Raw genomic sequence first — 25,523 nt, forward strand, 5'->3', positions numbered from 1 at the left:
CCACCCCCTTTATTAGGGTTAATAATCATGGTTTGACTGTGGTTGGTTTCGGATTAGTAGTACAGTATCATCAACTTTTGGATACAAAGTGTATCAATAGTAAAGGTACAGTATTATTAATCAAGGAGATATAAAAGGAGAAATAAAATAACACAATTGATTTTAAATTATCTTCTTACAGCCTCAGCCCACAAATCCCTGATACAGAAATCAACTATCAATTGGTCTTTCATAATATTTCATATAAAAATGATCGTATGTCGGATACACAACAGTGTGATAAATACTTTAACGATAAATAAAACATCCGTAAAAATATGCTCTTAGCAAACATTGTAAATAATTTACCATCAGTCTCGATAATAAAAACCACAAAAATAAAAACTAACCTCTAACCGGTCCAAAAATCAGACAGGCTAAAAAAACAAAGAAAAACTTACTAAACGATACGTTAATGGAAGATGGATGCAAATATCGATAATAATTACATGCATATCATTATGTCTGATTATGTTTCAACAAGCTTGAGATCTGAAAGTAACTTTTCAGTTTTCTCGACACTATTATCATTATGTCACAGGTAGAACTGGTGTGTAAGAATGATTAGCGGCCGAGGCCAAACTCTTTGTCATCATCCTCGGTTATGTCACCGTACTGCCAGACTCCAATATGGGCCTTCTTTGCTTCGTCTTGTGCTTTCGTGTACTGCTGGAGCTGAAACAACACAACAGATTATGACCAGAGACTAGGTAAAAAAATTGAACATGTACTTGAATAAATTACAATAGTAAAAAATAAACAGAAATCCTCTCCAATTGTATTAAATAATTTTGAGAAATGACAAACTTGAAAGTTAAATTTCTTAGATCACTTATCTCAACTCTAGATCACTTCTTGAGATAGCAAAAAAGTCCATTATTTGTGATTAGTTTCCCGAAATTGCAAATTTTGACAATTCAAATGTGAAAAAATTGTGATTTTGGGCTGGTTTTTATATTTGAATTCCCCAGTTCTTTAAAAAACTCATAAATGATTCCCAGATTTCCCCGTTTTCGGATTAGCTAAACCAAAATCTCGCATACTGTGAGTATGTATTTCCGTACTGTCAGTATTGTATATACCGTACTTTATTGTATGTCATCGTCATGTATTTCAGTATTTCCTCACCAATTTCTGTATCCTCCTGTCCCTCTTGCTAGTGTCGACCAGCAGCAGTCCGTCCTTGATCAGACCTTCGATGATGTCATTGTTGGTTGCCTCATCAGTGAGAGTCACGTACGGCACGGACGCCATTCGATATTCCACGTTAAGCAGGATTGGTTTATTCATCGTGTCCGTTCTCAACGCTTCAATGGCATCTTGGATGTAGTCAGGCTACAAAAAACAAAAATACGCTTAGAGGTTAAGAAAAAACTTTACTTTGATACAAAAATGGTATTTCAAAGATGAGACACAATCATGTTAACAATAATATTGGTCTACAAAAATATTTTGGATAGATCACTATAAAAGCATCAATCTACAAACATTATTATGAATTCAACAGGTTTTTTTTTAATGTAATATAAAATAATAGGATGCTGTAAGTGCCTAAATGTATGGTAATTATATGGAAGAGTAAAGTATAGATGTCGTTATTTAGTAAGAAGTATAATAAACTGTTTTCATACAGCTCGCTGCAGGTTACTTTCCAAACAGCTCTCGGAATTATTAAAAATATAAGAGTACTGCTGAGATTACTTACGTCCTGAGGCAGCTTTACACAGGCCAGGGCGTACTCGTGAGCGTAGTACTTGTCCTGGGCGAAGGCTGATGGCAACTGACCCAGACGGGAGAATGGAATCTCATCTCTGTTGCCATAGTCAACGTACAGAACTTGCGCTTTGCCCCCACTTGCCTGTCAACAGTTAACATTTATTTACCTTCTTAACACTCTGTTTGGTATGGAGTTATTACTGATTTGGGTTATTTTATAATATTCAGTTACAGGAGCTTACAATATTATCCTATACTCTTGGGCAATGTTTGCTTGTATGTATGCTTGCTTGCACAAAGATCTCGATAATGGCTTTGACAATTTCCTTCAAATGTTGAAAATATTTTATTTCTGGCTTAAAAACCTGATTGACGACAGCCACTACCTCAAAAAAATTTTGCTACACAACTTATTTGAAAATTTAACGTTCCCCTTTTGGGTTGCCAAGTAAATAAGATCGTTAAGAACAAAAGACTTGTAACATGTGTCTATTTTAAAAGGCTAATTTAAATAAAATAGTTAAATTAGTACGCACCTTTTCAATTTTTGCTCTGTACCACAAATTGTCTTCAGTAAACTTAGCTGCACACAGGTCCCCTGCAATTAAATTCATGACATGAGTAAGCCTATTCTACAAGTAAAATCTGTATACTTAATACAATAAGTTTTTTCTCTGTATCATCCCTTATTCACCCATCCTACTAAACAGATTTTTACGATTGATAAGTCATTGTAAAGCTTATGATCTAGCGGAGTGACAAATGTTAGCTAAAACGTAATTTGCTTCCGGTCTTCATACCCCTAGCTTTTAGTTTATTTCTAGAGTTCGCTTTCAAAGAACCAGTGATGGTGACCAACACAACGGTTTAGGTTTAGTGTTTAAATGCTAATCCTTAAGTTTTATATTTAACCACAGTTAGATTATAAAATGAACTTAACACGCTACTTTTATGTTTGGAACCTGATTGATGTAGGAAAATAACTCTGTATTGTTTAGATCGACAATAAACAAATTTTGTTTCAAGTAAAAAGGTAGAATTATTTTAAGGATGATAACTGTCTGAAGCAAACATAATCTCTGAATGGTAAAAGGTTTATGTACGTATTTTTGTTTTGCCTAGCAAACAACTTTCGAACCCTTGTAAAATGTGCATCGGTCCCCTCTTATATAAATGACTGTCTTAATTACATTTTATTGTAATTGTGAATTTTATAAGCTATTAAAAATAAAGTTGATTATTTGACTAAATATTATTATTATTTATGCTTACCATGAGAATGAGATGTATAAAATTACTACTACATAAGCTTTTTAATAATCTTTTTACTAGCTTATATCTGATCATGAATTACTAATTTTATGGTACATACAATTAGGAAGAAGGGATACCCAACTGATTTACCTTAGAAAAGAGTTCCCGTTAGTTGGAAGCACATAGAAAATTCACAAAACAATTAACTTGACATTTTGTCCCTGCAAGCAATTTATTCATGTTTATTGTGTTGTGAACATTTTGTGTGCTTTCAACTACCTAGAACTCTTTTATAAAAATTAGTGTATACATTCCTTATTCCTTAATATATTCCAAAACCGAGTGCTATCCCCTCAAAAAAAATAATTTAATGGAGGTTAAAACGTTTTCAATTTTAATAGAAAATATGTGGGATTTTCTAATGACTTAATTTTGTAACGCTAGGCTTATGCTCTGTTGGCTCTCTGGCTTATGCTATGCTCTGTAGAAAGACAAGGGCAAAGCTCCTATTAAACACTATTGTAAACTTAAATCAAAACTTAAATCCTACCCCTTTTGGGAGTGTATGATCCTGGAAGAGGCGGGTCAGTTTCTAGTTCTTGTCTCAGCTTGGCTAACATGGTTTCTAACTTTGGTCCTTGTTCTTCAAGTTGAACGAATACATGGAGGTCTGGCGTTGCTTCTATGACGAACACTTTTTGAGGTTCGACTTTCCTTTCCGTTACCTGTTCCTCTTCGTGCTTTTCTTTTTCCTCTTCTGGGTTATAAGTCTGCCACATCTGCAAACATTTGAGAATTATTGATTTTGAAACTCATTTTTCAGATGTTCATATCTAGTGAATTTAAAGTTTTTGTTATAACAAATCAAACTTGAATTGAGGGCTACATTCACTTTTACTATTGAGTCCGAGATTGATGCTGTTTGGCCTGGTGTTCTTTTGATCTTTAGTAGTTGCAGTAAATTTGAAGGGTAGAGTTAAAAATTGGTATTTGCAAAGAAAATCGATAGAGTGATGGTTCCAAGTATTTTATACAACTATTGTAAAAAATACTTGAGCTGGTCTAAAGGTGAAGCTAAGGGGCTCCACCTTTAGCCACAACCTCCAAGTAAACCCGCTATGTATTTTCTGTAGGTAAGGAACATATATACAGTTCCAGATCCCTTGTTCAAATCTTGCCAATCACCAATCGATGTAATCTGAGTGATAGTGGCACCACCCTCAAGGCCTATCCTGAAGTATAAAACGATTCCGGACTAAAGCCTAGCGTCCTGGAATGTAAAATTGGGGGACAAAAAAAGATAAAGCGATGTTTTAACCATACCTTCAACTTGGCTGCTTTGGCCGCTTCTTCTGCGTTGACCAGCTGTCTGTAGAACTCTGAGCTCTCCGCAGAACTGTGTACTTCTGCTAATCCCTCTTGGACCAACGCCACAGACAGGTTAGTGTTCTCAACCCACAACCATCCGATGAAGTTACCTGCCTTGTCTGTACTCTCCACTGTGATTTCTACCTGTGAACAGTGTGTATATTTCAGTTGGGCTGAAAAAACGTGGAGCAATAATACAAAGCCAAAAACGCAAGCAATAATACAAATGTAGTGGGAAATCTATACAGCAGAACCTATCTCAACAAAAATACTTTTAACAGAAACAACAATAAACTGAAATGGCATAAAAAAAAAGACTGAAATGCATAGACAAAGATAGATAACATGGCGTGACCAAACCAAAGAGGGGCACGGGTTTCGGTTATGATTTATAACGTTAATTAGACAGAAACAGAAGCCAGTCAGTCAGTGCCTTCAAAATTGTGGTGTCATTGCAAAAGATTTTATAGTAAGAAAAATCAAACAAGATGGTTTAAAGAAAACAGTAGAGCAGCAATAATATTTTTTACACACGATAGATCTACGTATACATCATTCCTCAACATTCACAAAAAGTGTTATATTTATAACCAAAACATATACTTAAGTTACAATTTAGTGTTATTCTCATCACTAGGAAGCTAAAAAACTGCTTAACAAGTTCGCTGCTACGGACGTTCCGGAACGTCAAACGGGCCACGGCCGTTCATTGTTGTTTAACGTTACCATCGATCAGCCAGCTCGTCACGAGCGTCCTATATTTCTTTGCAGCTCGTGGGGACGTACTTTTCTGACAATAAAAAATATAGTTTCCCAAAATCACCACCAGGGTCGTTTAGAACAGGGCTCTGTCCCACCTCCTTCCTGCTAGATAGCGACACTACTTTACCGACTGCAACCTGGGTAGTGCTGCTATCTATCAGAATCACTTAGTACTATGTCCAAAGCCAGTTTTATTGCAGAACATTGCCATCCAGTATAACTACTTTTGTTTTTACTGTAATTCAGTGTATCGGCAGCAATGTTTACGCAGCGGCGAGCGTTAGTTCAGCTCCTGGCGCCGTCCCGGCATCTAGCGGTCAGCAGCGAACGTGTTAAACTGCAATTTTGATTATGTAAACCATTCTCCCCCCCCCCTTTTATTTTGGTTAACCTAACGCTCCTTGTACAATAAAGGATTTAGGCTGTCAGATGGTTTCCCGGGCGGGTGAAATCATGTGGTGTGCGAGGAGCGAATTGTTTGTTACATCGACAAATAAAGAGATGCCTTAATATATAAAGTGTATAATTTTTTCATAAAATATTTAGAAAACTGTATCTCAAAAACTTATAACAGCTATCTTTGGATGAAAAGAGAACCAATCTGTGATCGATCCCCAATAACTAAGGATTACACCAAAATATTAACTCTTCTCACCTCTCGTTGTAAACAACGCTCCTTGGTGAAGGCTAAAGCTTCCTCTCCAAACGGATCTCCTTCCACCTTCCCTCCAGGAATCTGCCTCGGGGCTTTTTGACAGTTAATGCCTGCAACAGAGGGCAACTGTGCAATTGGTAAGAGCCTTTAAGGGGTTAAGAAGCCAACAAATCCCGAACATCTCTTTGATGTGATAAAATTGCTACTTATTATTAGTTCTTGAGCACAGTAAGGTGTAAGGTGCAATTGTCTACTTATTTAGGAAAATAAACGATACCAGCAAACTGACCCATACTTTCTCCCATTTGCTTGTCAACGACCCTTATAATGGGTAACTATATAATATCAATATAACTAACTCAATAACAAACTTATAATGGGTGGGAGTAACTATTAGATCTTAAGGGGAAAATAACAAAAAATTGCAATAAATTTGGAACCCTAATGTTTACAGCATTGGAGGTTGTTAAATTTTCTTCTGATTCAAAAACACCTTAACACATGCCTACTAGATTTTAATCAATACAGGAAAATCAGGTCCAATGCAGTTCATTTTGATGAAAGTGACAGCAATTGTAGTTGAGCTGCAACCTGATCAGTGTTTACATCTGTATAACAAATCCCTGCTCGAACACCAACCAGGCGAAGGAAGCGCTTTTGAACCATTTTCAAGGAATTTATATGGTCAATTTAGAACGGAGACCATACAGTGAAGCAGTATTCGAGAATTGGTCTCACCAATGATACATACAAGATCTTCCAAGTATTCGTAGAGAAAGCACCACTCCTTGAAATACGGACAATTAAACCCAGTACAGAATTGGCCTTCTTGCATATTCTCTGTATGTGTTCACCTGGGTCCAAAGTAGGGGTTATGAACACTCCAAGATCTCTAGCCCCATTTACTCTTTTTAGCTGAGTGCCTAGAATTGTGTAGTCGTTGACAAGCAAGTTCAGAGGTCTTCCAAATGACATAGCTACACACTTTCCAGAATTAAGTTCCATCAAGTTATAGGTGCACCACATCGCAACGGCATTAAGAGCTTCTTGGAGTTCATGTTGATGTTTTGCGGAGAAGACACTTTCTTGTAGATCTTGATATCGTCTGCGAATAAGAGATACTTGCAGCTCAACGAGTTACCAACGTCATTGACAAACATACTGAACAAGAATGGTCCCAAGTGTGAACCCTGTGGCACACCAGAAGTCACCGGAATCATCATCATCTCCAGCAATCTTGGAAACTTAATCGTTGTTAGGGGCCCATCTGCTATTGCGACAAACTCCTGAATACCTGAATATCTCCATTGGTAAAAGAAACAACATCATCATCTCCCGTGATCGTGGCAAAATAGTCTCTTGCGATCAATAAATGTCTCTTAAGAAATTAATTTAATATGCTCCTCTGACTTTTCATTGTTCCGACCATGGTCCCGGTCCCGTAAGTCACGGATTAGCTGGGTTGTACTGTACGCACAAGATTTCTTAAAACCCATTCCATACACCCAAAACTTGTTTTCAATATAGATAAGGAATTTAATTCCCACTAAAACCTTACCTGCGAGAAGGAATGTGATTAAGCAGCTTTCCTTGGGAATGAAGAGTCGTAACCTTGAACCGCTTGCTACAAATTCAACTAACGATTCAATGCGGTTTCCCCTTCTTAAATGTGGAAGTAACTGCTTCGCTTTTTGCGCATCCTGAAAACCAACAACAGTCTTAGTGCAAATGCAAATCTGTAAATTGTGACTACCACTAAAATGGACTTATTTAAACTTTGTAATCTTAAAGTCAAATTCAAATGGCTCTATCAGCTGACTAAAGTCAGTTGATAGCAAAACAAGATTGCCAGTGCTGTGATATTGGAGGAAAAGATTACGGATACAACACGAGTCGGGGACGCGTACCGTGTGCGTTAGGATATCCTTGGTGTAGGTCTCTGTTGTGTACGAATTGTGGTCTTGAACAGTGCATGGCAGCAACTTTTTTGTTTTTAAAACATTGTGCTATGTGGCAATCCAGCTCTGGGCAGCAAATAACAAAGAATGATATTGTCAATAAATTGTATGTTGACTCTATAAACTTGGTACAACCAACTATTTTGTTACTATTTCATCCTTCAGGTTTTTTAATTTTACCAATTCAGTCAGTAAACCACAGTTTATTCATGACAGGTGTAACTGATACAGTAGACTCCCTCTTGTCCGGACACCTTTTAACCGGACTACACTCGGCGGAAATTACATCTCTTTAACCGGACAATTTTTATCAGCACTTCGGTTTAACCGGACTAGATCGGTAGGAAGTAGGCGGTACCAGGGCCGCGTTAAGGGTCAGTGGCGCCCTGGGCAAACCCAAAAGCAGCGCCCCCCTTATATATATATATATATATATATATATATATAAACTATAAAGGTTTTGACCACAGCAGTGTAGGGAGGGGAAGAGGGAAGGGGGTTGACTCATCAGTTCGCCGAAATTCACAGCAGGTGGGTTGGGGGTTGGGGTGACTGCAATCTTTGGTGTTTGGCATCTTTCCCTGCGCCAATAGCTTAATTCACTACGCAGTGATTTGATTATTGTTCAGTACAGTACAGTGTGCAGTTCATTGCATTACACACGTATTGAACGAGATTCTACTAAGGGAGTATGATTTTCTATGGTTCTACGGTTCTACTATAGGCCTATACATATAAAAATGTATACATTAGCGTGTTTTTTTTTTACCAGTTTTGTTTCGGGAGGGAGTTTTCTATTTCGTATCAGTGGAAATACTATGGTTAATACATTTCACTTTCTTTAAAACTGCTTCTTGAGTTTGTTTTATTTCAGCCAACCGCTTGCGGCTCTCGGCTCCACTAGGTTTTTTATGCATTTTTCACTGTTTATAGGCCTACTTACTTGTAACAACACTTCTATTTATTTATTACTGGTTTTCTAGCTGCAATGTGAGTGTCAACACTGACTAGTGACTGTCATAGTTTAGGTTGTGTTGTGACTGATTTGACGACTGTGCAGCAGGCACAACACGAACACAACCTACTGACTACTGAGGGAGGAGTACTGTACTACTGTACTGGACTTGGACTGGCGCCGCGCGGTAGTTGGTAGTTGTGACTTGTGGGGATGGGGGTGGGACTGGTAGGGAGAGGAGGGGCACGTCTACCGTAGGCCTATAGACTACAGCTGGCCTACGTGCTATTCCCGTAATTTGCTGACGTCACCCAAATTGCAAAAAAAATCAGCTGATGTATTGCCATATAAGTTCTCTGTGGTGTATATTTGTTTTGATTTGATTGTTATTGTTTTTATAATTTTTCTCAATGGTAAAATGGTGTTTTGCAATCTGAGTGACGTCAGCATATGACGGGAATAGCACACCTATGTATTTCCTTCCACCATGCAGGCCTCCCTCTCCCTGCCTTTGATAGTATAGTGAGTGCGCCCGGTTCACACTGCTGCCTGCCTTTCCCTGACTACACCAAGTATAACCTAAAGGGAGTATTTTCAATTTTGTTGTATTTATTTACTTCAATAAGGGAAAATCACTTAATTAAAAGTTAAAATCACCCATTTTATTTTTGAAATCCCGGCTGAAAACCCTATTTTCCTAGTGCGGGCGGTGGTTCAGAGCGCCCCTCAGGCGCCCCCCAACCACCGGCGCCCCTGGGCATATGCCCAGTCTGCCCGTTTATAAAAGTGGGCCTGGGCGGTACTGAAACAACCGTTCTCGTGGGAAAGATTTGAGACCAGTGATCATGTGGTCTAAATACAATGATCTCCTAAATTTAAGTCAAACTTGCATTTAAACGCTAAATCTTTACGAGACTGGACTCGGTCCCGTGGAGTCCGAATAAGAGGGAGTCTGCTGTAAAGAGGTAATTAAATATAATTTTGGCACACATTATCAAAGATACACTAATTGGGTGCAGCTCTTGCAATGTTTGTAGGGTTTTTTTATTCAGAGTAATTATAAGTGTTGTAAGTTGGAAGAAGATCGGACAGTACCAAGGTCGATCCACCAAGCATTTCTGGGAATTATTCCATCCCTCTTGGTAACAGAAACATAATCACAGTCTTCCTCGATCGCGGCAAAATCATTAACATATTTTGTGCCTGTGTGGAAATCATCAACGTCCAGGAATTTTCAATTTACCAGTTAATTGAAAATTCCTGGTAGAAATATAAAACTCAAGCATAATTCCCGGATTTTCCCAAAAAATTACGCATAATTCCTGGTAGGGGTGTGCGAAACAGCAACAAATTTTCGATTCAAAGCAACGATTTGACTCAAAAGATATCTGATTCGAATCGATGCAACTCGCAATACGGCATTTTCTATTACCAAACTGCGTAAAGGTAAACAATTTTAAAAGTTTAAATGTGGTTTTAAGGGTACAGTAATCCCTCGATAACTCAAAATTATCAGAAACTATTGATCGATCATACTCACTCCAGAGTAATCGTTTATCCGGTGGCTAGGTGTGTCTTTCTTGGCGTGCAGTCCTTTGCCGCTCTTCTGTGCCTTCATCTCAGCGGCCAACAGAGCGTCGTAGTGTGAGGATCGTTGGTCGTCGTCTTGTCTATACTTCACAACTGTTGCCAACCCCTTGGACACCATTGCCTCTGCAACGTTCCTGTCACAACACGCTTCTATTATGCTACGTTCCTGTCACAACACACTTCAGTTATGCTATGCTCCTGTCATAACATGCTTCAATCAACCTTACAGAAATACAATGTCCTGCGAGTGTGTAAAATGATATTTTGTATTATTAAAATTACAGATATCGATATTTTTCAAATTTTTTAAAGCAAGCATATTTCTTCCCAGATTAAAACAGCCATGGTTGATTGCTATCAGTGACAGGGAAAATACAAATATTTTCCACATTTTAAAGTGTTTGTATTTATTGTCGAGAAACAGCCTCAACCCTACTTTATCCCGGTTAATCGGAAGTAGGAGTATTAACTTGTATATAAAATTAAAATTGTGTCGCAGTGATCCAAGTAACAGGATGTTAAAATACGAATTGACTTTTATTTGAACTTGGTAATCCTTTTCTGCTTTATTTTAGTCTGGTTCTACATGAATCGTAAAGCACAAGCAACCGAACAACCAATAAACAACCAAACGAGAACACGGTATTATTGCAACAGACATCTTCCTCTTCGAGTTTACAAATAGTTAACGCTAAGTAAAAGTAAAACTCGAGAAAGAAAATAATGAATACAAGATTTTAATTAAATGTTTGGTGTTACTTTGATGGTTAATATTTAGTTCAACTGCACTTTTTTCATTTCTATGTGTCGAAAGTGAATTAAAATAACCATCTTGTTTCTGATTCATCCGAATACAATTCCGGGTGTTACGTAGTATATCAAGCAGACGCTCATATAAGTGTTTTGATATTTGTCATAGATGATTACTCCTCAGCCGATGTAGCGTCCATGCTATAACGTCGAAACAAAATGTTGACAAATTACGTCCTTGGAAAGTGTAAACTAATGATGATTATTAACTTTTGAAGGTTTTCACTAAAAAACGTCACAATATACGGTCTATCCAATAAAGTGAGATATTTAACGGATAGTATCGGATATCAAATTTGTGCTCGGTTCGGACACCGATATCCTAACCCAACCGAATATGAACCAAACTTTCGGATGTACGCTCACCTCTAACCTTTATATCCCATCCTCCATTTGATGTATTTAAAGATTCATATATACAAGTAGCAATCTAAAACACATCTTTCAAACCTACAGGCCAGCCAAAGTCACAGTGCAGCAAGTTTTCTCCTGGAAGTTGTCTCTCGGAGGTTGTTTGTAGTCCACAACCACGTTGACTTTCTTTCCTATCAGTTTCTTACGAAGGAACTCTCGTGCCTCGTACATCCATGGGATGTCGTAAAGAGGTCGGAAGTTCTTGGATCGAGGTGCCAACGGTTGTGATCCATCTCCAGTAGGTGCTGGCCCGCTAAAATAAAAAAAATTATTAAAAAAAGAACATAATTAAATGTACTAGTGTAGAATTATAGTTTCTTCCTTAGTTTTCGTCCCCGAGAGAGTTGATGTGTCATAAAAGTAAAAGATGCACATTTTCCAAACCCTAAGATTACAAAAAGTTCTATCAGTTTGAATGGATAAAATAGTTGGCGTATTCGACAGAAATTAGTAATTTACAACAGCAAACGTTGTTGCTGGCTCAATTGAACCGTGTCCAATTTCATCTTAAAACTGGTGTCAAGTTTAACATAGAAATGTTATGTCAGTTTTCATTCATCGTCAAAGGTTATAGTAAATCTTTGAAATTTAAGAGTAATGTCGTTTGCGTGTTTCTTAGTTTGAATAATTACACACATTTTCCTGCAGACCTTTACCTCGGATCTCTGGGAGGTCTGATGCTTGCCAGGAAAACTTTCTTGATCTGACCGCTTGGCAGTTTAATCATGAGAGCATCACCGTTGACAACTTCCATCACAGTACCAGTAAATTCTTTTTCTTTGCCTGATAGCTAAACACAGAATAATATCCCTTGTAAATATATTTTACTATGTAAATAAAAAAATTATAAATAAGTTATAGTTTTTTAAGTGAGAGATATTAAGACTTGGACAAGTATTCCTTGGAACAGGTTGGACTGAATGGTAAAATCTGCACTAAAATACAGTCTAAAATAAAGTTAGTGCACTAAAATGCACTAACTTTAACAGTCTCCTGCATGGATGAGATCGTCACTTAGGCTAAGTTTGACTGACACTATTCAATGTATATACAGGGTGGCGCAAAAAGGACGGTCGAAGTTGAACTGCGTTGCACTAGTAGTTACGGGAGGGTCGGGTCCACTGCCAGTCGTTCAATCCAATTTGCAGCGTAGGGGTGCTGCGGTCGGTCGAGCACCGCGTTTTTGATGTGGAAATGTTTTTTTTCTTTTTTTTCAGAAACAGTGAATCTTTTATTACTGCAGAACAGCTGTTTCTATAACATTTTGGTGTAGCCCGTAAAGGTACTGGTTCCTGATCGCAGATCATATCACGTCAGCATTTCCGACAACAGGGTCCGTCATGATTGGTAAATCTACTGAACGGCAGTTACTCCACAAAAATAGAGACCGTAAGAGCGTCAGCGCTTCAAAGTCAGCTACATTCTTTTTATGGATTTTTTATATATATATATTTTTAATTTGTATAGTTTGAATGACATAGCTTACTAGCAACCCTGTAACTTAGAAGGTTAATTTTTGTAATGGGTCATTTGAAAGTGTCCAGAAACGTAATTCAGTTAAATTTATGTGTCAAATCATTTCCGTTATGTTGATTTCAAAACTGACCATACTTTTCGCGCCACCCTGTATATATATTGTGAAAAATAATGACTAAAGAAGTTTGAATTGAATTGAATAATTAGTAACACAGATTGCTTTCTGATACTTATATTTTATATTTTTCAAGTTCATATTGTTTAAGGCATGTACTGAGACCATTTCCAAGCCATACAAGTTATTTATTTAAGCTTGTCTAAAACGTTTCAACTGAACTTAGCTGAACTTTCTCAATTAAGAGTTGATCTTATAGTTTGAAGGTCTAAATCCATCAGTGTGAACTAATCTAAAGTTTCCGTATAAATCTTATCAAGGTTTGTATTTATCCACAACAAAACTATCTTTAGTTGTAAAATCAATAAAATAGAATATGTACTAAGCTTTTAACAATATGATGCTGAGCATAAAAATTATGAAATGGGCAAGCAATTAACTGTAATTTCCAGCAATAGGCTTACAGGCTCTTCTAATATATGATTGAAAATAAATATTTCTTCACCTTACAAGTTGTACATGAATGTAGTTCATGATTTGAGTTGCCTCATTTGACACCTAGAAGCATCGGTCCACCCGACTAACAAATCATATGTATGTGTACAAATAGGTCAATATACCACATCATAAAAATTTTTCAGGACACAATCTGGTAAATTTTTATTGATAATTTACTCCATTGACAAGTGTGAATAGAAAGAAAATCCTTTATATCGAATAGTTACATCAAATTAAAAAATGTTTGCTGTTTCGCACACCTCTAGTTTTTGCTTACCTGCGGAGTGGATGACTGGTAGTCCTTCCAAAGTCTTAATCTCTTCTCCTTAGCCTCTCTCTCTGCCGCTCTCAGTTTGTCTGCTCCGCTTTTCATGAAGGCGATGGACCAGTCCACGCACTTGGCGAACCCTTCCTTCAGCAACAGCTCTGCAATGTTGCCTCTCTGGACAAACACATTGATACAATCTCTGACTATGGAGGAAACTAATGATATCAGAAATTTGACACATTTCTTTTTCCCATTTGCTAGTAATTACAATCCTTATCAGGGTTAAACTGTAGAATGATATCTCATGGAAAAAATATGAAAAACTGTGATGTTTGTTTTAACTGTAATTTTTACGGCAATGAGAGTTGTACTATTTTGTTTCAAAGGACAATAACATACTAAATTTCAATCAAAATCATTCTCGCCTTTTTGGTAAAATACCAAACTATCTATGTGAAAATCACCATTAATGAAAATTTTGCTCTACTAAACCAAATCATATTTTAGAATATTTAACAAAACACTAACAGGATGAATGATGGTGCCAACGAAGTTGTTGTTGTTGACAGAATCCAAGACCACCTCAACCTCTCTCTGTAGTAACCGGGACTCAACGTAGTAGCGAGCCTCTTCGGCGTACTCAACCTTGATGGATGGGTCAGGTCTTCCCTCAGAATCCAACTTGAATCCGTTACACTAGGCAAAAAATCACTATAATGAATGAATGAAAAAGTGCTTAAGTGAGTGCAATATGACATTCTTAGAACAACATACAGGACAATGATCATTAAGACCGTCTGTTGCGGCTGGCGTACCTGGTCAGCCCTTAAACAGTGATAATTAAATTAATAATTAAAGTAAAATGTTAAAACAAATAAGGAACTAAAACAATGCATTTTTCCATACAAAAGAGATTTTTTTATCTCTAAAAACATTATAGCGATTTTCACATCCAGTTGAATTTGTGAAAATCTAAAAAATGTACAATAAATGACTTATTGACTTATAATAGACTCTCTCTCGTTAAGATGTGTTTAGTTCAAAGACGGTTCAGAGGCACTTAAAACCTCTCACATGCCTATTTCATTGATAGTCACACTAACAACAGTTGCAACCTTGGTTAGCGTTTTTCAGTATGTACACATATTAATTATTGTAACACATTAACTTCCACTGCAATTCACCACATGTGAATTGTGTAATGTAAAACTGTGGTTTACTGAGTTTGCACATTTATTCAATTTTGTTACTACTTCTAATGGTTCGACCTTTGGGATGGGACAAGGGTCCAAGGATATTTGTTAAAGATGGAGACTGGGACTGCTGTATTCTCAAAATATCTATTATATTTCTATCAAATAACTTTGGTGTTAAGATAATTTTAGTATAATTAATTTGAAGTGGAATTTTATTATGTTTAGCCTGTCTGTAAGTAAATATCAGTTCCATATGATAATAACTTGTTGCGGTTCACTTGGGGGACTTTACTACGAACACCTTACAATTTAAGTTGCTAAATAAAATTTAAAAATAAATGTTCTGAGAATTAACCAACTTTGGGTAACAAATAAGTTGTAACTGTTATTATTGTAACAATACTCAATAGCAATGCCAAGACAAAAGCAACAATTGTTTCAATACGTCTGAGCTCTTTCTGTTTTCTTTATGGCTGTGAACATCTTTCACACCAGACATCACAGATGTTTACAAAACAACAGATGTAAGCAAATTGGCTGCTGTAACACCAGATCACTTCTGATTGCAAACAAACAGTTTGTAAACCACAAGAATTCATTGATGTCAATGGCATCACACAAGCTCAATGGAGTTAATGAGATTTGGGAATGATATGAGATGTTAGTTTCCAGGAGGGTAGTTTGAGGAGTTCACACACTGCATCTTTCACGTTGTGCATAGCACATTATAGGAGTACAGCATACAACAGGGTGTTTGTTGTAACTGCCTGCCTGCCCTCTTTGGAACAATCTACCTCTCTCCATAAAAATGCTTGATAGTCGTCTTTGGTTTGTGGCAGCACTCAACAAATCGTACTTCTAGTGTATGGCTGGTGCGTCCTAAGTTTTGGCGCTTACGTAAATTGCTGACTGAGTGTGTGAGTAATTTTGTTGGTTAATTTTTGTTATTTAAATATTGTTTTTTTAACACTGTTTGTGTAAATAATGTTTCTATGATATACTTATATGCATTCAAGTTAAGTATGATAAAGAACCATGTAGCCGTAACTTAGCCTGTAGAAAGAAAGGATTTTTATTAAACAAGTTCCACCATTGTACTTACCCTGATCCCACTCAACATGAGTGTTATGTGGTAAAAGTCAGGCAGGAGGAAACACCTTACAGTTGACCCATCTCTCACATGCTCAATGATGGCCTTGATAGGCTTGCCTCCCATCTTGTCCACAAAGTTGCGCATGTTCTCGATGGACCACTTTATATCTCTCACGTGCTATTGACAAAATACAACCATCAGAATACAGGTACAGTAGAATGCCCACAAAATGTTTACTTTACTCCAATCATATTATATTAAGTTCAAGTTTTAAGCTATGACGAAACAATTTTATAATACCATTCGATGGTAATAGGTACTTAAAAATAAATTTACAATCCCTCGCGGCCGTGTATGACATATAACCGTATCCCGCGGTCATGGAAATGTAGCTGTTGTCATGAGCGATCGTGGTAAAATGAAAATCCAGGTAGAAATACAAAATTCACGCATAATTACCGGTTAAAAAATCCAACCCGCTATTCCCGGTCGATGGGCACCAAAGCAAAGGTGGATTGCAAAGGGGCGCTAAAATTAGTTGTGCCTAGGGCAATGACAGTGTCAAAAACAGGCCTGAAAACAGTTCTGAACAAGTCAAGATCAAGATTCAAGCGCAGCCTAGGGTGTTAAGGGAAGACATAAAAAACTTTGTAGGCCAATTCAGAACAGAAACCCAACACTCCAGTTTTTTCTAAACTTTTAGACAAACAGCTAGGCTAAGAGGTGGTAAGTGTAACCTACAGCTGAGCGGTCGTCGGTGCTCCAGATGCCCTTGCCAGCAGCTTTGGCCTGGGCCTCTAGCTCTTGCAGCTTGGCCACCTCTGGACCTCCGCCTCTCACAGAGGCCAGCCCCTCGGCCACCAGTGCCTCGTTCATGTTCTCACCCTTCTCATCTGTAACATTACATTCAAATTGTAATCGACTGTAGGCAACATGACATTGAATACAAAAATTTGGAAATATGGTAACTAGAAACAATGCAGATATTGCTACGCACAGATGAATGAAGGAAGGATGAGTGTTTTACACTAGATGTTAGCTTCGTTACTGACTAAGATCTGCTGGTTTTTTAGCCAGGGTGCCAGAGCTATATATTAAAAGCCCAATGAGGACAGCTGGGCCAGTTACAAACCATCAAAGAGCATTTGACTTTGTATAGGATAAAACTGGCAACCTACTAAATGGTCGGCAAGCACTATAGCAACCTGTACCTATCTTTAGCTACGTAGCCAAAGTGGATCCACAGTTACCCTTTCAAGAATTTGTCTCTGTATTATGAATACTGCTCTACTAAAAGTCATACCGGTACTCTAATTTTCCTTCCTTGTGAATTAGAATGTATATGTGTTAAGAGGAAAATACGCTTGTCTTAGGAATTCATTAAGAAAGAGAGAATTGGATACACAACTAACTAACCAAAGCAAAGAGTTCCAGGCAGTTACAAGCCACAAAAAGTTCATAATACAATTATCTCGACATTTCACCCCTACAAGGGGTTTCTTTAGAATAAAGAAGGAGAATGGAAGTTGAAAAACTGGCACTGTTTGAACTATCCAAGTAAGTCTTACCAACACGTGACTAAAAAGAAGACTACGTTAACAAGAACAAAATCAATATGATAGTATTTGTTTTAAAATCAATAGTCATGGACCTTTAAAGTAAACAGAGCAGTAGTTCCGGTTTCCTGGGGGCTGTTTTTCCGCAGCCACGCAGGTAACGGATTCTCCAACCAGCTTCTTCCGCAGAAATTCTCTTGCTTCCCACGCCCAGGGTTCATCTTTTGTCTCTTCAGAACTGAAATGAGTTTCACAAGTTAATGAAAACTAGGTTTACTATGTTAAGCTTCAATATTAGGCCTACCATAGAATAATATATGCTTAAACTATAGATGGAAAAAAATACTTTTTACTATTAAAAAGGGTAAACACAATCATCTCACCCTGCAGTCGCTCTCTTGGCAAGTTTAGGAGCTTTGATGCTGGAGAGAGTGATGGTCTTTTCTGGAGGAGGTCCACCTTTAGGCTGTCCTCGAATGACGATGGACTCACCAGAAATTATCTGAAAAGATACAAAGTTATTAGTTAAACCGTCGAAAACCCGCCACACTGTCATCGAGTGACCAAAGACGTTCTATTATTAAACCATTCAGCACTCAGTGTTATATCGAGATTCTGAAACTTGTAACCATCCACAGTAAACATATTAGGCATTTTAGAGTTATCAACGCCTGATTTACGGCTCTTATAGGCTTGCAAGGAGCGAGCTGGACCATGGGCTTCGTTTCTAGAGATCCTGGGTTCAATTCCTGAAAATCACCAATGGCATAACTCTCTTGTCCTAAGCTTTACATATATTTGTAAAAAGTTCCAGGCTATAGCCTCGCGTCCTAGGATGTGAAGGTAGGACAAAAAACCCTAAGCTTACTGAGAGACACTACTTGAGCTTGCAAGGCTGTTTAAACCTTGCCTGTTGTAATTGCTACACACCAACCTTAATTGTTTGATCATTTAAAAAGCTTGAGAACAAATCAAATCAAATCAATTTATTCATCACAAAAATTCATAATACAGAGGCTGAATATCAGCAATGAATATGTGACATGTCAGTACAAATCATGCATTATAAATAGTTTACACATAATAAATATATACAAATATTAATATTACAGTTGACAGGATAAAAATGAATTCATGTCATAAGGACAAAGTGCAATCAGTTTTTCTGAAAGTTTCTTTTTAAAATTATTAAGGCTCAAAGACTGGTCTGTGAAATAAAAGGACAATTTGTTGTAGACTTGTATGCATTGATAATAGGGTCCATTGTGAAATAAAGCTAATCTGTGGCTTGGAATTTCCAAAAGTTGTTTGTGTCTAGTTTCATAACTATGAGTTTTTTTACAGTTTTCAAATAAATAAAGGTTGTTTTTAATGAAAAGTGCCAAGTGTAAAATATAAAGAGCAGGAAGGGTCAAAAGTTTGAATTTTTTAAAACTGGATCTACATGATTTTCTTGAGCTGATGCCAGCAATGACTCTGATGGCCTTTTTTTGTTGTAACAGAAGTAAACAAAAAAATATTCATTTAATTCATTATAAAAGTATAGGACATATAAGTTTGCATTGTTAACTTCCAAAAACTCGACTAATATATCAAATTTTCAAAATAGAAAGGTACTACAAAAACCATTCATCTCTAAGTTTGGTTTTCTTCTAAGCATATTATTTGATTCCCCTTAAAATATACTTTCATGTGTTCATCTATAAAAAAAAAAAACTTTACTGGTACTTAGTTCCATATCAGCCAGTTCCATATAGGCTACTACTTTTAATTACTTTGTAAATTCAAATGCCCTATATAAAATTCTGTAGGCCTATATAGAAATTAAAACTAAAATTTCATTAATAATGTGAAGTTAAAATTTGTTTCATATTAAAGACATGAAACATTAACTGGCTTTACAGTTGGGTTGTAATAGTGGGTCATTAACTAGTCTTCAGACAAGGCCATTAGTAGTCCACAAAAAGTCATCACTACCAACAATTAACTACCTTTAAAGAGACCATTTATTGATTCTATTGTAATCACTATGAACATTTAACTAAGTCTTTCTAGGTCACACAACATCACGTAGGCCTAAAGCTTTGTTAAATAACTCAGATCAAAATATCATTAGAATAACAGTATTAGTTCATTTTAGCGAATTTCCCTATAGGGAAGTAGCTGTTTGGCCCAGGACCTAGGCCCGGGACCGATTTTTACTTTTTCATTTTAATGTCCCCAGAAGCCAAAAACACCATCTGTTCAAAATGTTATATATGTATATATATTTTGTTTTACACCAATGAGGGCTACTTTAAATGTTGATATAAGTAGACCTAAATTAAAATACCAAAGTACCAGGAACAACTTTAGTAATTTTTCTCCAATTTTGAAGAAATTTGGTTTGAAGGTGTAAGGCGGGATAAACTGGAATGAGTTTGCAAACTTGCATGATCGGACCACGGGAACGGGGTTTTATGGTGTAAAAATTGGCTTTTCTCTATTTTGATCAGGCTCTGAAAACAAAATTTCACAATTTCTCTCTAGAGACCATTTTAAAGAGCTTAAAAAACAAATAATTCAGTACAGTAGAACCCCGGTTTTAACCGAAACCCGGGTTAACAGTTCCATTTAAGATAGTACAGGGCTAAAATATAATAATAATCCTGATAGTTACAATATATAATCCTGGATCATTATTATTCATTTATTTATAAGACAGCAACACATCTATGTAGTTTAATGGCAACAATTAGGGGGATAACAGAGTGATGGCTGCCCCCCACCACTTTTGGAGATATGTATAGATATATGAATGTAAAGCTTATACAAAATAAAATCCCCCGCTTTCCTGCTGGTTTTCGCCCCCCTACTTTTACTGGTCAATCGCCACCACTGCTAGTTTTAGTACTGAATGAGATCATCTGTTATTTAAGCCCAGACCATTTATGGTTCTGATGGTTTTTTGGTGCAAGTCTATGTCCTATTGGCGACTAACTTAACACTTGAAGAGAAGGAAGATATGTGGATAGCTAACAGCTGATTACATGCAATACAAATTAATTTACAAACAAATACTACCCGACAACATTCAAATAAAAACTTAGTAGCTTAGGCCTCACAACAATTTACAACATTCTGCAAGTTAATAGGTTCATCCTTGCTAAACTAGGGTACGGTACCTATATAAAAATACCCCCACCTCAGCAAACCTGCAGACTAAGCGAATTTCCAACCTTATTTTAAATTAAATCTACCTATTTTTTTTAGAATACGTTTAATGAGGCGTTTAATCAATACGTTTAATGAAATTGGTTCTTGACCGTTGGAAGGTAAAATAAATAAATAATTAAATAAATAAATAAATGAGTGTACCTACCTAGGTTTGCTGCTACAGAGAGGCTAATAAAGTGTGTTTTTAAATAAAATATTAGTAGCTTAGTATAAAATAAATAAATTTGCCAAGTTTAATCAAAATAATTCCATAAACAAGCAAACTACAACATTTTACATCATTCTCAATAAGAATACCCTAGGCCTAAAATGGGAATTTTAAATTTGCATTTTTTTTATTTTATCCACAACTAATAACCGTACAAAAACACTTGGGTAACTTATACTAAATTATTATTTTCTTTTTAGTCTTTAAAATGGTCTAGTGATAAATTCGGAAATTTTGAGTTTTGAGTGTCAAAAATGAGTAAACCAATTTTTACCCCATAAACCCCCGGGCCATAAAACCCTTTTCCCATGGTCTGATCATGCTGGTTCGCAAACTCATTCAAGTTTATCCTGCCTTACACCTTCAAACCAATTTTCATCAAATTCGGACAAAAATTACCTACTCAAGTTATCGCGTTCTTGAATGTATATCTATATATTAAAGAAGTAAAAGTACAACTGAGCATCCTGAATATTATATATTGTATGTTTTAAATAATATTCAGGGTGCTCAGTTGTACTTTATTTACTAGTACTATAATTTAATACCTATATCAGCAGCCCTATTGCGTGAACACCTAAAGTAAAATATATTATAGGCCCTACATATATTATAAAAATTTGAAAGAATGGTGTTTTTGGCCTCTAGGGAAATCAAATTGAGAAAGTTTATCGGGCCCCCAGTTCCAGGTCTTACCATGCCACCTACGGTAATAACTACTTCCCTATATAGGGAAATTCGCTAAAATGAAACTGTTCCAACCTAACTAAACCTAACCTAGCTTCTATAACTTTTCAAACCCTTTTGATGACAGAAAAGGCATGTAAGGAAGATAAGTCAGGCTTTATGCGGATTTTTTTGTTATTTAAAGTGCTATGAAATTTTAAGCTGGATTAGGAAGGTAAGGTTTAAGTTATAGGCCCTAATGAACTAAGCTACGTAAGCATTTTAGGAATTGTTATTAGTGTTTTAACCCATCAATTAGTTACTGTATGCGAAAATAGCCTAGTCTGTATTTATTATACTAAAATAGGGTAGAGTGGGGGAATTGGGACCCGGGGGTAATTGTGAGCTATTTTTTAAAATTTTGTATTATTTATTTTTTAAACAAAATTGTAAATACGTTAAAGATTAGGCATTCTAAAGGGGTTTCATCACAAATTATTGGATAATTGTAATCTTGTGTTCGATGTATAAGAAAAAAAAATCAAGCCGTGTTTTTTTCCGAATGTTAAACATGTGGCAAAACTTAAGCGTGGTAGTATTTTGAGTTATTTTTTATATATTATATGAATTAATAATCATACCAAAATGTATTTTTTGACACATTACAGGTTTAAGCAATAGTTTGTTAGGGCTTTAAAATAATTAAAAAAAAATAATAATTTATAAATTTAAAAAAAAGTGGGTCCCAATTACCCCGGTGTGGGGAAATGGGACCCATATTTTGTTATCCCACATATAATTAATATTAATATTATAATTAATCCCACATATAGGCCTAATTAATCAATAATTATATGTGGCTGCAGTGGTGGTGTAAAAAGAGAATTTTGAAGTAGGTCCCAATTACCCCAGCATGGAGTAGTAATTGGGAACCAGTCTCATCGCGTGGTTACATCGGGTTGGAATCACAGGTGTACAGAAAAGTAAAAAATTTATTTTACAACCAATTGATAAGAAACTAGGGCCTAAAAGAGTGAGTTAAGCCCATAATTGGCCTATTTTAACTTATATTTGGACTGATAACTACCATTTATTAGAAATTCTTTTGGCTGAAAAAGCGAAATTCCGGAAAGTTTGCATATGACCAGAAAAAAGGTTCGACATAAAATATACGGTACTTGTAGTTTTTTTTTTTTTTTAGCTATACATCTCTTTAACAGTTTAAATCTATATTTTCTGGCTGTTATCTGCTCTGGTTAATTTTTCATATTTTTTTAAGAAAAATGTGTAATGTTTTGGAAAAAATAGTTTGAACTGTTGTAATGTCCTAAAAAATTTTTTTTCAATAAAGTTTGTTGCATTTTGTTTAGGCCTATTATGTTTTCATTTTTAGAACCCTATTACCCCCACAAATTAATATTAAGTAGGTGCTTATGGGTTTATAAGCATAGGTCCAAGCATAGGTTCCAAATTATTAGCCTATTTTTTTTTTCATAGTAAAATTTATAAAAAAAATGAAAAACATGTGATAAGAAGACAAATTACAGTTGAAAACCTTGTGCATGCTCATATTTTGATTTTTCTGACAATAAACATATAAAAACATGGGTCCCAATTCCCCCACTCTACCATACATATCGTTAACTCGGACCTTATTACTCAGAAAATAACTGTAGGCTACAAAACAAATTGCCAGTTGCACAGAGTAGGCCTAGGCCTAAAATAAAATCTAGTTTGGCTGAGACACCAATGCATCATATTTTATAACTGGAACTTGTTTTGAGCTCAAAGATTTGAATTTTACCTGATTGCATGGGCCAATGGTAACTTAAAATTATATGAAGTCCATAACAACAGACTAAAAAAGGCCTGGACTAGGCTAACTATCAACCGTCAGCATTAGGTCAGTAAGAATTGGAAATTTCCGTTCTTAAAAATGTAGAGAGAAGTAACTTACTGGTGGTAAATGGTGAATGAGTTATCATTTCAGGACATGTCGACATAGCCCTGTAAGTTACCTACATCTTAATAAGACACCTGCATTTGCAGCGAGCAAACCACCACCTGTGACTCTTTTGAGTAATGTGGGGGAGGGCGGGGGGTTAAGTAAGGTGCTTTATTTTTATTGGTTTTTTATGCCCTGATTTTTACTACCTAGACTCTTTAGGACTACGTAAACTTTCATTGATAGACCAAACATCTAAAGTACACACACAGGTAGACTTCCATATCTGTTGGCACAAACAACCAAATGAAAATATTGATCGATATATCGTTTGGTTAGTTAGTAGGGTTAACCTAACACTACTGACCAAACCATAAATCAAATGAAACAATCGAATAACCAATATTTTTATTCGGTTGTTTGTGCCAACAGATATGGAAGTCTACCCCACACACACACATTCATAGCCTAATACAAAACCTCTGGGGGGAAAGTTTTTCTGCAATTAAGTTTATTACCGTACGTTAATTACGTTTGTAGCTAAATCTTGTATTAAAAGCCTCGGCTTTAAGTAAAGGTGGAAGATCTGATTTTAGTATCCTAAGTACTAACTTAAAATAGGCTTATGGTAGTCAGCATAGCCATTAGTCCAAAAATTACCAATTTTATTCTAATAGGTTAGGAGAAGATAAGTTAAATGAAAACTTTTAATTAATTGGGAACATTTCTTATCAAGGTGATGAGAAGTATGGTTTGAACAATAATTTGAGACTTTAAGCGGGCTATTAACTTTTATTTCGAGCAAATTTGATTAAAATGTTCTGCATGCCATGAGGTAAAACGTGCCAGCATGGCTGTCATCTGAAAAGCAATAAATTTGTTGTGTACGTTGAAGAGTGCTATATGAGACCAATTAAAAACTGGATCTATAAATAAAACCCAAAAATCTTGAATAAAATTTACCTGTTTTACAACTCCTCTAAATATGTTCCGCGGTTGGGTCTCCGGAGCGCTCATCGTTAGAAGTTCATAAAGGCACAACTGCAATCAGAAAAAGGGCCAACTCACGTGACGTCACGGGTTGAAAAGAAAACCTGTAGTTATTTCAGTAACAAATTCCTTTAATTAAAAATCATGATTTCCTCAAATAGTTAAAATAATTGATATTTTGGCAAATATCCAATACTCCTGGCAACAATCGTTAACAGGCAGGTGTGGGGTTGATATGATGACGATGATGATGTGGCGTGAGTGAGTGAAAGTAAAAGTGACAGATTTCAATTTTGAAGTGGTCTGCTTACTCAATAGATTTTGGTTTACGGATAAAATACACTATATTGGAAGGCCACGTTGTATCGTCACTATAAATAAGAGTTTTACCTTAAATTATTTATTGGTGGTTACATGGTTTTTGTTTCAAAATATCGCAGTCAGTGGACACAAATGGACAAAATATCCAAATATAAAACCTCTTATAGGTAAGTAACCTCTTATACACAAAAGAGACATACAGGGTAACTAAAATATGTACCAAAACCAGAACAGAATATCCGCAATTAGCTTCTTTTTTTCTTTAATTTTCAACGGAAAACAGTTTATATTCTACTTTGTGATAAATTTTTTTATCAGATTATAAGTATAATTTTTTTTAAATAGTACAATTCGAACATGGGAAAATAATAAACACTTGTTTTTTTTATAATAAAAAGCCGGTACTCAAATTTAAATTTATATCTAAATCCTAGTGGACAATCTTTTTGTAAAA

The 25,523-nt window shown here is 36.0% G+C and overlaps 1 protein-coding gene across 1 annotated transcript; it reads right to left on the minus strand.

The window, feature by feature from the left end:
• Positions 1-156: 156 nt before the first annotated feature.
• On the minus strand, positions 157-25,021 carry LOC128994203 (staphylococcal nuclease domain-containing protein 1-like). The gene is made up of 18 exons (XM_054418582.1): positions 24,722-25,021; positions 18,107-18,225; positions 17,819-17,961; positions 16,909-17,060; positions 16,177-16,344; positions 14,407-14,574; positions 13,888-14,052; positions 12,178-12,311; positions 11,562-11,774; positions 10,248-10,431; positions 7,353-7,494; positions 5,795-5,904; positions 4,333-4,521; positions 3,560-3,788; positions 2,292-2,353; positions 1,745-1,897; positions 1,168-1,374; positions 157-714 (listed from the first exon to the last, which is right to left on the minus strand). The coding sequence occupies exons 1-18, from the start codon at positions 24,773-24,775 to the stop codon at positions 604-606; spliced, it is 2,703 nt and encodes a 900-aa protein (XP_054274557.1). The 5' UTR covers positions 24,776-25,021; the 3' UTR covers positions 157-603.
• Positions 25,022-25,523: the final 502 nt, after the last annotated feature.

The sequence above is a fragment of the Macrosteles quadrilineatus genome, unplaced genomic scaffold, assembly GCF_028750875.1.
Source record: "Macrosteles quadrilineatus isolate MER2022 unplaced genomic scaffold, UCM_ALF_1.0 Scaffold_5__1_contigs__length_97177068, whole genome shotgun sequence".
NCBI classification, from domain to species: domain Eukaryota; kingdom Metazoa; phylum Arthropoda; class Insecta; order Hemiptera; family Cicadellidae; genus Macrosteles; species Macrosteles quadrilineatus.

Bases quoted from the DNA above. Each gene is read 5' to 3' on its own strand.
- LOC128994203 (XM_054418582.1), bottom strand. From the start codon at position 24,775: ATGAGCGCTCCGGAGACCCAACCGCGGAACATATTTAGAGGAGTTGTA. The intron at 17,061-17,818 runs GTCCATGACTAT...GTAATGTTACAG, and splicing joins CTGCTCTGTTTACTTTAAAG to ATGAGAAGGGTGAGAACATG. The intron at 715-1,167 runs GTGAGGAAATAC...GTGTTGTTTCAG, and splicing joins ACAGGAGGATACAGAAATTG to CTCCAGCAGTACACGAAAGC.